The following is a 13,539-nucleotide window of genomic DNA, read 5'->3' as shown; positions in this document are numbered from 1 at the left end:
CTACATAAGTATACCACAGGAGAAAATATAGTAGATATGTCACGTACATATCTGTATACTGTATACAAGGAACATACTGTATACAATGAATGGTACACATCTGCAACATTTTACTTGAGCTGTGCAATCCTGTACACACTTACCTGGGAGCGACTCTCCAATTCAGTGGGGTTCACTTCTCAGTAAAGCTGCAAAAGATCAGGCTACATGTTCATTAGCTCATCTCCAGTGCAACATATGCTACTATCTACCAACAGTGCCCATCTGCTGTCTACAAAGGACAAACAGGTCAGCCTCTCTATGCAAAAGCGAAAGAATAAATTTGAGATCAGGAATAGCTACTTCCAGAATCTGTGAGGGAGCATTTCAACAAGCCTGGACATTCCCCTATAGATGTCAAGGTCACAGTCCTCCAGCAGAAAACATAGAGAGTGGATCAGAAAACAGCTGAATTAAAATGTGTAATGAGATTTAACACCTTCACAGGAAGGTGTCTAAATCACAACAGGGGCTTGTTAGTACGCGGCATAGCTAATTGGCTTAGCATTGCTACAAAGTGCTTATCAATGTCACTGTACTTCTCTCATACACTTTTACGCCAGTGATGAGGGAGACTTTCTTTTCGCAAATTCACTCTATCCAAGCCCCCTTCGTTTTTTCCCCACACCCATGTACAGAAATATACATGCTTATCAGAAATTTCACTTTGTGCAGGTGATTTTGTGCAGGTGATGAAGTAGCCCACAAACAATGAGTAGACTCTTTGCCATGTTTAACAAAATTGTGTGCAACTTGTGATGGGGGGGGGCAAAATTCAGAATATAATCATATTGCAGCTGCTGGAATCATGGAAATTCCATGGAATCTTGGAAATTGTGCCTATACACTCAGATTTTTCAAGTAGAGGAGTCTCGTTATTTTAGGGGAAAAGCCACTGAACTGGTACTCAGCCTCAGGGATTCATTCCCAGAGCTCCACATCCACAGAGTCTATGGCTATTAAATATTCCGTTAGGTAAAGAGAACTACTCCTCTCCACCTACAATGCATGCACGCACCATTCTGCATTCACACACACACACACCATCCTGCATTCAGACCATCCTTATAATTGAAAGTTTTACAAGAGTAAAGTCTGACATGTGCAGAAATGCTGACAGATCAGTGAGTAGGTGGGTACCAACCAAAGAAATGGAGTGGAAGGAGCCTTTCTGCTGTGCCTCCTGCAGCACACAGCTCCTTTTCGGCTATCTGGGCTTGCTCCTCTTATTTAACTAGTTCTGTTCATTGACAAACCACACAGCTGTTCCCTTGACAAAACCTTGCAAAAATACAGCACTTTCAACAATAACTCTAGTATGCACACCTGGTCATCTCTTGCCTTGACTATGCAGACTTCCCCTTACTGGCCTTGGCCACTTCAGTCTTCTAACCTCCAACCGGCATTCTGCTGCCAAAATCATTCATCTCCCTCACTACACTTAAATCCACCTTCCTGTGCACTCCTTAGCATAAGCAAGCTTGCTATGGTCTTACCTGCCCCACTAATCTGTTCTCATGGCCCATTATATCCCTTTCCTCCACCACCTCAGCCATTCAAGGCCACTGACTCCCTTAAATGACTCCATCTTTCCTCTCTTGCTCCTCCGAGACTTGGACCTGCCTCCCAGAACACTGCCATAATACCTACTCTATAGGACTGACTATTCACACATTATTACACTGTATGTATGTACAGGTGTCTGCACGCATACACATGTTTCTGTGTAAATTGGCTGAACATGCATTTGTGTTACAAGTCTGCTAGGGGGGTGGATCCCTCAAAAAAAAAAAGGACATTACTAGCTGTAAGTACAATTCTGCATGTAGTATGTGTTAATAACCAACATAAACAATCATGCGTGCATTGACTGTATGCTCATTGGATGCACTATATGAATAGGGTTTCTTATTTTTTTCAAATTCCTCCTCAAAACCCACCTTTCCAATGAAGCTTCCGACACAACCCTCTTGAACCCACACTCAGTTGTATCTAAGCCTAGGTAGGTGTAACTGAAATAGAGCGTTCCTCCTCTGTTAGCTCCACCTCCACTTTCCTCCCCTTCCTTCCTCTACTGCCTCCCTTATAACAATATCAAGATCATAAAACTCTCAGGGCAGGGTCATAAAACTTAGTCATCCATATAACTGGCACTTGACAATCCTATATAGACACAGACACCAAATGCCACTCTGCCAACTTGTTTTGTCCATTTCCTTCCTGTTCTGGAATTCCTTTGGGAGCTCTTTTAACATATAGATTCTCAGTGATTCTTGCCTACAATAATATCTCTATTAGTAACAAACATAAGAGTACAAGAATATTTATCAAATTCCCTTTCAGTCAAATTTAGTCTTTCCTTAAGTCTTCAAATAGGTATGGACACTAATACATTTGCTCAAAGGCAAAATGCAACACAGAATCTTGTAGAACCTTTAAAAGTATCCTGTTTATTGCAGCAAAAGCTTTCGTGGACTAAAGTAAGGGTTCAATACCTTTGATTGGTTCAATACCTTTGATTGAGTGATGGGTTGTCTGCCTCCTGTGCCTCTATATAGCAGTTCCTTGAGTGTTAAGAGTTTTGTCCTCCTCCAACTGGTTTTATTTATTTTTTAGTTTATTCATTGTTTTTATAAATTGTATATTTTTTTTCTGTAAATTGTAAGTAAATTTCTGTAAACCATTTATTGAAATAAACTGGTTATGCTTTAAGATGATAGAAAACTGTTGTTTTTACAGCAGCAACCATTTAACACAACTGGAAGTTATTGCATGAACAAAACAGAGAGAGCCACACTGTCCTCCTGAACCTGCAATCGGTCAACAGACAAGCCTCTTCCCTTGCCCATATTCATTCTCCAAGCACTATCAGCATAACGCATTTAATTTTACAATGGCAGGAGACAGGCTTCTGGGAGCACCAACAAGACACTTAAACAAATAAGTCTCAAGAATTGTCACACTGTATCAGAGCAATGGTCCATCTAGTGAAGCTTGCTATCAGCTCACAGAGGCCCTGAGAAGCTTCTCAGATGCCTCCGAGAAGTCAGTAAATTTCAAAATCATGCGGGAAGCATATCCTGCTTCCATACCATTAATCTCTAGCATCTGCTAGCCAGAGGTATATGGACCAGTAACAGAACCAGTATATGGACCAGTAACAGAACATAAATGTAACAAAAGGGCCCACTGAACCATGGTTCAGAAGGGACCTGGTCAAGCCACTGACATCTCCACTTACTCTTCAGAGTTCAACCCTCTCCCACTTTAACTGGTTAAGCATTACTTTGGCTGCAGCATTAGCTGTGACTAAGACTAAACAGGCTTTCCACTTCAGCAAGACTGAAGCCCAGCTTCCAATCCCACAGAAGGGACCCCGATAACAAAGCTATTCTCTCAGCAGCCTTTCCTTATTCTGCTTCTCATCTCTGTTTTCGACAGAAGAGGTCAGGTGCTGGGAAAGATCTGACAGGCATATTTTCACGCAAGTACGTTTGCGGGCTGAGATTGCAATGCAGTCCATTATCCATTACTGCTTCCATTCTCTGCATGCAAGTGCGGTGGAGGAAAGGAAAAAAAATTTCCAGCCTTCCAGAATGATGAACTTGTTTTCTGGAACACACACAACTGAAAGGATGTGAATTAATTTAACCCTCTTCTGCCTTCATCTCTCTACGCCCACTTCCTAGTCCGCGGCAACCTGAATGCATAGATTTCACTGAAAGAAGATCCCACAAAATACAAGAGGGAGAAAACTTACTGTGTCCAAAAAGGGGGCACAGTAAGTGAGTGGTGCTCTTCCCTCCTGCCTCACTTCTACTACCGGAGGCTTCCTTAACAAGCAGATATGCTGAAGGAGATTTTGTAATGGCCAAGGAAGAAGCACCTTCAGAGCCAAGAGCCAGCTAAATGAAAACATTTATCCTGCATTTATCAAGCAAGTTCCTCTTGCTTGCAAGAGAGTGACCCTCTGGAAGGCAGTCTTCCTTCTGTATACAACTCGGTGAATATATCTGCTGGGCACACTGCTGGAACCTGGAAACCCTACCACAGAGGAGGCTTCTCTAAGAAACATGCAGAGAAATAGAGGGTGGGGGAGAGATGGGACAAATCCAGTGCCTCACTCTAAACATAAGGTGTACCATCAACACTGGAAGCCTTTTTATGACTGCATAGATAATTTTAGTTAAACAATACTGAGTGTTTAGATAAATCCAAATTTTTATACTGACAAATATGATAGCTTTTGTATTGATGACTATTGTGTTTTTCTCAGTCATTTGATTGCATTATTCCAAAAAAGCATGTTGTAATCTATGGCCAGTATCCTCATGCGTAACCTGTGCAGTACCAGCCCCAAGTCTAACCCATTTGCCTCACCTGTATCTGTAATAAATAAATAAAATACTAATTTAAAAAAATTAACACAAGGTGTACCATCAACATAAACTTATATCTCCTCTTTCACTTCAACCAGAAATGTCCAGAAGAACAACGAATGGCCAAATTCTCACACCTCAGAAAGCAAGAGCAGGTGGACCCCACCACAACCATTTCTGATGAGGCAGGACATCAATCTTTAAAATAAATAGATTTGTAAAGTAAACCTTAATCAGATCATGGTACTTAGGCAAGGTGATAAGAGTGCACTGCATCCTGTGGTGGGGGGGCAGTCATGGAGGCCTCCTCAAGGTAGTTAAATATTACATGGGCAGCAATGCTAACTAGGATTAACACTAACCAGAGTCCACATTTAACTAGGATTTTCAAAACTCTGGTGCCACATCTTAGCTAGACATTGATTGTTCAGGGCAGTGCCCATGTATTATTTAACAACAGTTAAGGTAGACTGGGTAAATTCAGTCTGGGAAGGACAGGAACCAGAGAAAGGACTGCTCTCACTTGCTAATATGAATTGCTGATTGTTTAGTTATCAGGGATCTGAAGGCCTTAGGGATGGACCTCAACAAGTGGGAAACCCTGGCCTCTGAGCGGCCCGCTTGGAGGCAGGCTGTGCAGCATGGCCTTTCCCAGTTTGAAGAGACACTTTGCCAACAGTCTGAGGCTAAGAGGCAAAGAAGGAAGGCCCATAGCCAGGGAGACAGACCAGGGACAGACTGCACTTGCTCCCGGTGTGGAAGGGATTGTCACTCCCGGATTGGCCTTTTCAGCCACACTAGACGCTGTGCCAGAACCACCTTTCAGAGCGCGATACCATAGTCTTTCGAGACTGAAGGTTGCCAATACATAGTTATCAGGTAAATTAATTGCTGATAATTTAGCTATGTCACCATGTAGAATAGTGGCTAAGACTACAGTCCTATACACACTTCCCAGGGAGTAAGTCAGCTTGAACTTCTATGTTAACTCGAACAGAATAGCACTAAGAATCAGGACTGCTTGGTTCTAAACTCGTCTCTGCCAGGTGACTCATCTTGCTAGGTGACCTCAGGCAGACCAGTCCTCTTAACCTCAACTCCCCAGCAGCAATATGGGGATAATTATCAGACTTAACAAGATTGTTGGAAGGGCTAAATTCAGATAAGACACAAGGAATCATTTGCACACTCAGAAGGCACCTTACAGATGTTGACAAGACTATTTGTCACTGTTTGCACCAGCCCAAGCAAAGTCTGATGGCAAATGTCTGATGGCAACCAGAAGTATAGTATTGCATAGAGGTTCATGGAGGTTTCATGTCTAGTTATCACAGCACTGAGAGAACCATCCTCCACAAAATTGTTTGGGTCATCCCTTCCTCTTCTTAAGAAATGAGGTGAAGCTCAGGTTGGGGCGGGGGGGGGGGAGAAAGAAATTGATAATTAAAAAACAAAAATCCTATTAGAGTAAGTGTTACTTCTATAAAGTAACATGCTTTTTTTTTTTTTTTTTAAGATTTCATCTTCAACCAAGTTAACTTCTACATTACTCCATACCTAGGACCACCCTAGTTCTAAAGTGATTCTTAAATTGCACAATGGTGCGAGAGCCAGGATGGTGTAGTGGTCCAGGAGTTGCACTAAGATATAGAAGATCTAGGTTCCAATCCCTGCTCAGCCATGTTAAGATGGGTTAAGCTTCCTGGGTGACCTTGGGCCAGTAATGATCTCTGTCTCACCTACCTCACAGGGTTGTTGCAAAGACAAAGTATTGGAGGAACTATGTATACCACCCTGAGCTCCTTGGAAGAAGGGCAGTACAAAGTGTGAAAAATAAAATAAATTTCATGAAAGCACGTCCAGTATCTCCAAAGATGTAACACACTGTCTACCAAGTGGAAAGAATGCAGCTTTCTCAAGGGAGTGATAGGGAGGGAGCATTTTGACCAGACCCTTCAGAAATCTCAGTCATTTTGGAACTTTAGGGACCAATTTACAGACATGTCAAGGGTAGCATCTCCATTAAAGCCAAGAAAAACCATTGCAGTGTTCAGACAATACATATGACTGGCTTTTCTAAAATGAAAGTAAATTAGCGTGTACATCTCTTTCCCTCACTGGCGTCGCTAGGGGGGTGTGGGCCACACCAGGTGATGCGTCCTGGGGGAGGATGCGCTAATCGTGGCATTAGGAGCTATTGCATCATGCCACACACCACTGGATGCGGAATGGCCTGCGGAGTGCAGTACAACAAACGGGATTGAAATCGCTCCTTTCCTTCAAACGTTATGGCCAAAAAACTGGAAGGAAAAAATGCATGGAGCCCTATGGGAAGTGAGCAGTTTCATGCGATTACTCATGAGTAGGCGAACTTGCCATAGTCTATTCGAAAGGGCAGGCTGAGAGGAATCCAATGAATGCAGCCCCAAAAAAACACCTGAGAAGCTCCCCCCTCCCAGCTGCCAGTCTGAGCCCGAAATAAAGTCACATGGCCGCGTTTACTCACGAGTAGGCAGGCTTGCCTTAGTCAAGGCAGGCTGAGAGGCTCCAAGGACGTCAGAATGGTCTTCATCCAATGAGTGCAGCCCCCAAAAACACCGGAGAAGGAGGTTCCTCCCTCCCAGCTGCCTCCCTCCCAGTCTATGGAGCCCACTACATGGGGTGACACACGGGCCTCCCACACCGGGTGACGCAAATCCTAGTGACGCCACTGCTTCCTCTGGCACACTGAACAGCTGCATAATTGCAAGGAGAGGCAGACTGTCCACACTGCCTCACTCACAGGATTTAAATACTACTTTTCAAGTAGTGTTTAAGCTGCACAGTGAGGGGGATTTCTATGGTCCATTCCCTCCCACAGTTATGTGGAGTGGAATGGCACCAGGGAGTGTAACATGCACACTCATGCCTCCTTATACAGTCAGTGGACATGAGCATAATCAAAACTGGTACATTGTCATAAAACAACAATAGTTATGTAGACCACTAGCTCTTCTGTGGAGTCTGATATATGATGAGGGGAGCTAAACTCTGCCTTAATTGGCAAACCTAACCTCTAAACAGGAGTGCTTAGCTTCTATTCATGGATTTGACTTCATGCCCTCAATACAACCCAAGTTGCCTTATCAACTCACCATAGTTGCTTCACAGTACCACTAAGGCTGAAACCACCAAGGGCCACAAGGTTATCCACTATATATTCTAGTTGCATGGGAAAGCAAATATGAAACTCACTGATTCCAAAGAGGCTAAGCAGGGCGATATATAGCTCTTATGAATGTAGAAGTGCCATATGGCCAAGTTCCAATGCAGTCAAAATTTGAGATCTATTACCAATAGAGAACATCTGAAAAACATTACATATTAATATGTAAAGAATCATGGTACCCAAACAACCAAAAATTGACAGATGCCAATGATTAAATAATTTATGTTCCTTCCATTAGATTTAATATTAGTAAACTGTGGAGCAAAAATAATTCTGAAAACCCATTAGCAATTTGTTCTGGCAAGAAAATTAGAACTCAAATAAAAATGCACTGGGATTTTGGATCTTATGGTTTCTGAGCCCATACAATCTTAAATTTACTTAAAGACTGGAGCACTGTTCTGAAATCCAGAGCTTAGCCAAACAAGGATTCTGGATCACATTCTCTGACCAGAAGTTTCAGAAGTGGCATGAAATCTCATCATACTTCCCCATTTCTATTTCTTAAAGACAGTCCAGGACACACAGCAGAGCCCAGAAACTTTTTCTCTCTCTGTGGCTCAGCTGCATCACTACAATTCATTGGTAGCTATCTACTTATGCCTTAGAAGCATCTATTCATGCTGGAAATCAGATAAAGGGCAAAACAGAAACATGGAGAGGCTATCAAGGAGAGGCTTGGCATTCACACAAACTTTAATTGAGCCCAGCAATTATATGCAATCAGCATATGCAAACTAGTTATAGATTTCTAGCTCATGAACAGGTGCAGCAGGGTTGTCCTAAAACAATTTGAAGTGGTCCCTTGATTCATACAACAGGCAAGCACATGACTCAAGTCACATGAGTTATACATTTACACCTCTCCCTACTGATCCCCATTCAACCAATTCCCATTTCCTTGTCTAATCTAGGTCATTTGCTGTGCAAACTGGCTGCAATCATTCCCATTGGCAGACCTCACTACAGCAGAACCAAAGCCTTAAGCAGCCTCCCCATCCATAAGCACAGGTGCCTATGGCTGAATAAGCTGTCTGCATTCACAGCCAAGTCACTAACCAACAAAGGAACTGGCTTTATAAACTGATGGATTGTCAAGGAATTAAAAAATCATGAAACTTCACCTCATTGTTTCATGGTCTCACTCATTTTCTAGGGATTTGAAAATGAACTACACAATTGGGGGGGAGGGAGGAAGAGGGAATAGCTTTTAGACACACTTATCAAGAGCAGCCTGCACAGCAGGGCTGCTGCTGCTGCAATGGCAATTAAAGCCGAAGCCCTGACGTGATTAGAGTCCTCAAAAAGGTTTGAGTCAACTAACAGGAAAGCAAGCAAGCAAAGCAACCATGGCACAGGGCCAAACTGAAGGCTTCAGAGGAAGGGAAAAGAATAAAAACATCCCCAACATTGATGGCACAGATAGAGCTATTCCTTATCGGTCAACTCAAGGCTGCAGGGTGCTCACAGCTGCTACGAGAGCAATGCCAGAATAGACCACAGCTGCTAACAGAAGGGATGTCAGGATGGACACATGTCAGCTTGATTGATTGGGGAAGGGAATGAATGAGGTTCAAGCCCATCTGGAGTGTCTGCAAGCATGGATACAGCAGAACTACTCAATGCCTTTGCTGTTTCCTCTGCTAAAGCTGTCAGAGGAAGACTACAACTAGGTTGTAAAGCCTCATGAGATGAGATTGCCCCAGAGGAGGATTTTTTCTGGGTTACAGTGTTCCATGTAAGCCACACAGCTCCTCCACATCCCACCAACCCTTCATCTTCTTCATACCTCCAGCCAAATTGCAGACTGCAAGACCTCTGAGAATTATACAACCACAGTAAACGGAGTCGAGGTTTTGGATGCAGGCCCAGCTGGCACAGCAGAGCCTGCACAGTGCTCTCGAAGCTCCAGACCAATCCTGGCAGCCATACCAGGGAGAGTTGATATTTGCAGTGGTACTGCCCAAAAGCAAGTCCTCATCTTCCCGGAAAGGGGTGCAGCAGGACCCCATTTGAAAGCTGATTAACGGGCAAATGTCCATACCCCAGAAAGCCAGTGGATTCCCACAAGCAAACCATCCAGAAAACCGAGCCTGGAAAATGGAACAAGCTTCCCACAGGAACATAACCACCTTCCGTGACCCTGTCCAGAGCCAAAGAGAGTCTCCTTAGCATTTGGAACCCTACCTGACACTGCAGACCAAGCCTGATTCAATGAAGTGGTGCCCTTACTGGATGTCCTAGTGACCTGACCTAAGCTGGGAAAGTGTGTGTGGGTTTAACTTGCCTCCTTGCCCCTCCTGCCAGCTGCTTGCGATGAAGCCATCTGAGAACCTCAGGATCTGGGCTAGGAGAAGAAGAAAATAGCCCTGCCATGACTGGTGCAAGGGCTACCTTGGTAATGGCAGCATGGCACTGATGAGCAAGCATCTCCTTGCTCCCAGTGCAACCACAGCAGGAGCACCAAAGGGGGGGGGAACTCGGACAAACCAAATTTGATGGGGGGGGGTAAAACACAACAGCTCTCCAAAGGATGAGGGTTTTGAGGGGAGGGGGGAGCTGAACGACCCCCTCATCTCCTCACGCCATGACGCGCCAGTGCGCACCCGAGGGGATCAAGGGGGCGGTGCAGGCGGGGGCGAGGCGAGGTGATGCATCTCCCCCACCCCCACCCCGCTTACCTGCCCACCGTCTGGTTGGCGAGCTGCCGCATGCGGTTGAATTGCTTCTTCATGGTGGCGCCCTTGGCCGAAGAGCGCAGCGAAGGCGAGCTGGAAGGGTCGGGAATCGGTGGCTCTCCCGGGCCGGGGAAAGCGCTTACATGGCCCTTGCTGGGCAAGGCAGCCAGCGGCCGGTGGGGGGCTCTAGCACTGCAGCTGCTGCGGGAGGGGAGGGAGGCAGCCACAGCCCCGCCGCCGCCGCCGCCGCCTCCTGCATCCTCCAAGCGAGCACGCCCGGCCCCGCCGGCTAAGCAGCCACCATGCCGAGCTCGGGCTCCACCGCCAGCGAGAGCGATCCCGACCCGCTGCGCTTCTGCAGCCGGAGGAGGCTCGGCAGCGGCGTGAGCTCAGACTGCGGCTGCCCGGCCTGGAGGCTGGAATCCCCTCCTCCTCCTCCTCCCGCCCGCCTCTTTCCAAGGTGGGGAGGGAGGGGGCGCTGCAGAGCTCTCCGGGATCAGGCAGCAGGGGTGGCAGGCGGGAAGGGGCCACCTCGTCGCAAGTGTCGCTGCGGAAAAGAAGCGCTGGCTTCTTCCTCCCTCCCAAAAACCTGCTTGTGCCTCGTAGAATGAGAGCCCCGCCTAGGCAGGTCTACTCAGAGGTAAGTCCCATTGTAGTCAATGGGGCTTACTCCCAGGTAAGTGGCAGCCAGAGTCGCATCTCAGTTAGGCTTCTCCCTCCCACCCAAAATGGTTCTCATCCCGGTGCTGTGCAGCTGCCGAAGGGGCCAACCAACTTTCTAGCACTGATGCAGCCGCAGTGTAGCCCCAAGGAGGCTTCCATGACTGCCCGCAGGTTACAGCGCATGCTCCGCTGGCACAGCTGCTAGAAAGTTGGATGGGACTGCAATCCTGGAGCAAGCCCCTCTGATCATAATGGGACTGACTCCCTTCTGAGTAGACATGCAGAGGGCCCCAAGTAGTGCAACCGTCGGGGAAAGAGGAGGGGTAAACAGGAGACGAGGTGGGGCGGTTCTGGGTAGCGGCACACTGCTTGCACCCCTTCTTTGCATTTTAACGTGGGAGATGAGTTAGAACATCAGAACAGCCCCACTGGATCAGGCCATAGGCCCATCTAGTCCAGCTTCCTGTATCTCACAGCGGCCCACCAACTGCCCCAGGGAGCACACCAGATAACAAGAGACCTCATTCTGGCGCCCTCCCTTTCGCCTGGCATTCTGACATAGCCCATTTCTAAAATCAGGAGGTTGCGCATACACATCATGGCTTGTACCCCATAATGGATTTTTCCTCCAGAAACTCGTCCAATCCCCTTTTAAAGGCATCCAGGTCAGATGCTGTCACCACATCCTGTGGCAAGGAGTTCCACAGACTGACCACACACTGAGTAAAGAAATATTTTCTTTTGTCTGTCTTAACCCTCCCAACACTCAATTTGAGTGGATGTCCCCTGGTTCTGGTGTTATGGGAGAGTGTAAAGAGCACCTCTCTATCCACTTTATCCTTCCCATGCATAATTTTGTATGTCTCAGTCATACAAAAGAGAGAGTTAGTGCTCTCTCTGTCCGCCTGTCTTTCTATTCCTATAAGCAGAGATGGCCAAAAGCATTCTGGTGAGAAAGAGGGTGTTTGTACGAAATAATGTGCAATTTACTGCCCTTCGAGACTCCCCCCCCCCAAAAAAAAATTTGCAGTCTGAAGTGCTCCACTCCACCTTCCTAGAGCATCTCACCCTGCAATTCATTTATTACCACCCCTTCCTCATTCCTTGAAGAAGACAAAAGTTATCACCTCGACAAAACAGTTAAGCCAGTGGTGGCACTAGGGTTTGGGTCACCAGGGTGCGAGAGCTCATTACGTCACCCTCATGATGGACCCCCTCCCGTGCCTGACCATCCAGAATAAATGACAGTATCACCCGCACAGGCTAAATACAGTGGCACCACTAGGGTCGGTGTCACCTCCATTATTTATTTATTTATTTATTTATTTATTTATTTAAAACTATACAGTACAGGTGACCCAACAAGTCGGTAACCAACCCCCCAACCCCCCCCCCAAGCTGTGGATGGATGGGGGGGGGAGATGGATGACTAAGGGCCCAATCCTATCCAATTTTCTAGTGCTGGTGCTGCTGTGCCAATAGAGTAGACACTGCTTCCTTTGTTGGGGAGGCAGTCTCAGAGGCCTCCTCAAGGTATGGGAACATTTATTCTCTTACCTTGGAGCTGCACCATTGCTGAAAAATTGGATAGGATTGGGCCCTAAGGCTGCAATCCTAACCACACTTTGCTGAGAGTAAGCCCCACTGAACAAAATAGGACTTACTTCTGAGTAGACCTGGTTAGGATTGTGCCCTAAGGCTACAATCCTATCCACACTTTGCTGGGAGTAAGCCCCACTGACTATAATGAGGCTTACTTCTGAGCAGGCATGCATAGGATTGGGCTGCAAGGCTACAATTCTATCTACACTTTCCTGGGAGTAAGCCCCTGAGTTCAGCCCCTCATCGCAGGCAGACAGGAGGGCTGCCCCCCCACCTCCAGGCTACTGCTGCAGCATCCCCACCTAGACCATTTCCCCTTCCTGACCCCCCCCCCCGTGATTCTCCACCTCCTGGGAGAGGAGCCACCTGGAGAGAGGGAGCCAAGAGGCCCATCTCTATCTGTCCCACCACCCCCTAACACAAGCAGGACTGTCCAACCAGTGCCTGCTGGTGCAAGTGGGCAGCAGCCCCCAGGGAGGCATCCCTGCCTACAGGAGTCCAGCAGGACACATGGGGCTCTGCAGTCTTCACCCCTCCTGTTGGGCAGCCTGTCGGGCAGTTCCAGTCCCCGAAATGATGGCATCTGGGCTGAGCTTCAGACACACAAGGAGACCCAGACAGGGTGCTTTACAGCTCCAGAGAGCATGCCATGAGAAGGCCCACCTGCCCACAGGACCTGTGCAACACTAGGAAAAGCACCCACCAGATCCTGAGATCCAAGAGCAGAGAGGGAGAGAGTCCGCCAGCCAACCAGCCAGCCCCTGCATCCAGCACCTCTGTCTGTCCAGTCCCCTTTGAAAAATATCTAGGCCATCAGGTGTCACCACCACCTCCTGTGACAAGGAGTTCCACAAACCAATCAGAGCCAGGCAGCCCCTGTCCAGCCTTCCCATCCAGCATCCCTGTCTGTCCAACCCACTTCAAAATGTATCTAGGCCTTCAGGGCAGTTTACGCCATCTAGTGTGGGAG

The 13,539-nt window shown here is 46.9% G+C and overlaps 2 protein-coding genes across 8 annotated transcripts in view; one reads left to right on the top strand and one right to left on the bottom strand.

The window, feature by feature from the left end:
- The window catches only part of ARHGAP44 (Rho GTPase activating protein 44), a 114,292-nt gene extending 103,746 nt beyond the window's left edge, over positions 1-10,546 (bottom strand). For all 7 annotated transcript variants that reach the window (XM_066615066.1, XM_066615063.1, XM_066615064.1 and 4 more), the window contains exon 1: positions 10,308-10,546. In XM_066615066.1, the coding sequence (XP_066471163.1) occupies positions 10,308-10,360 (53 nt within the window). In that variant the 5' untranslated portion in view covers positions 10,361-10,546. The remainder of the gene's footprint in view (positions 1-10,307) is intronic.
- Positions 10,547-10,819: 273 nt separating this feature from the next.
- The window catches only part of LOC136641366 (cytochrome P450 2C8-like), a 42,422-nt gene continuing 39,702 nt past the window's right edge, over positions 10,820-13,539 (top strand). The window contains exon 1 of the mRNA XM_066617096.1: positions 10,820-10,980. Coding sequence (XP_066473193.1) covers positions 10,964-10,980 — 17 coding nt within the window. The 5' untranslated portion in view covers positions 10,820-10,963. The remainder of the gene's footprint in view (positions 10,981-13,539) is intronic.

Source organism: Tiliqua scincoides, chromosome 2 (assembly GCF_035046505.1).
Source record: "Tiliqua scincoides isolate rTilSci1 chromosome 2, rTilSci1.hap2, whole genome shotgun sequence".
NCBI lineage: Eukaryota > Metazoa > Chordata > Lepidosauria > Squamata > Scincidae > Tiliqua > Tiliqua scincoides.
Note: the sequence above shows the minus strand (reverse complement) of the source record. Positions and strands in the feature narration are given on the sequence as shown.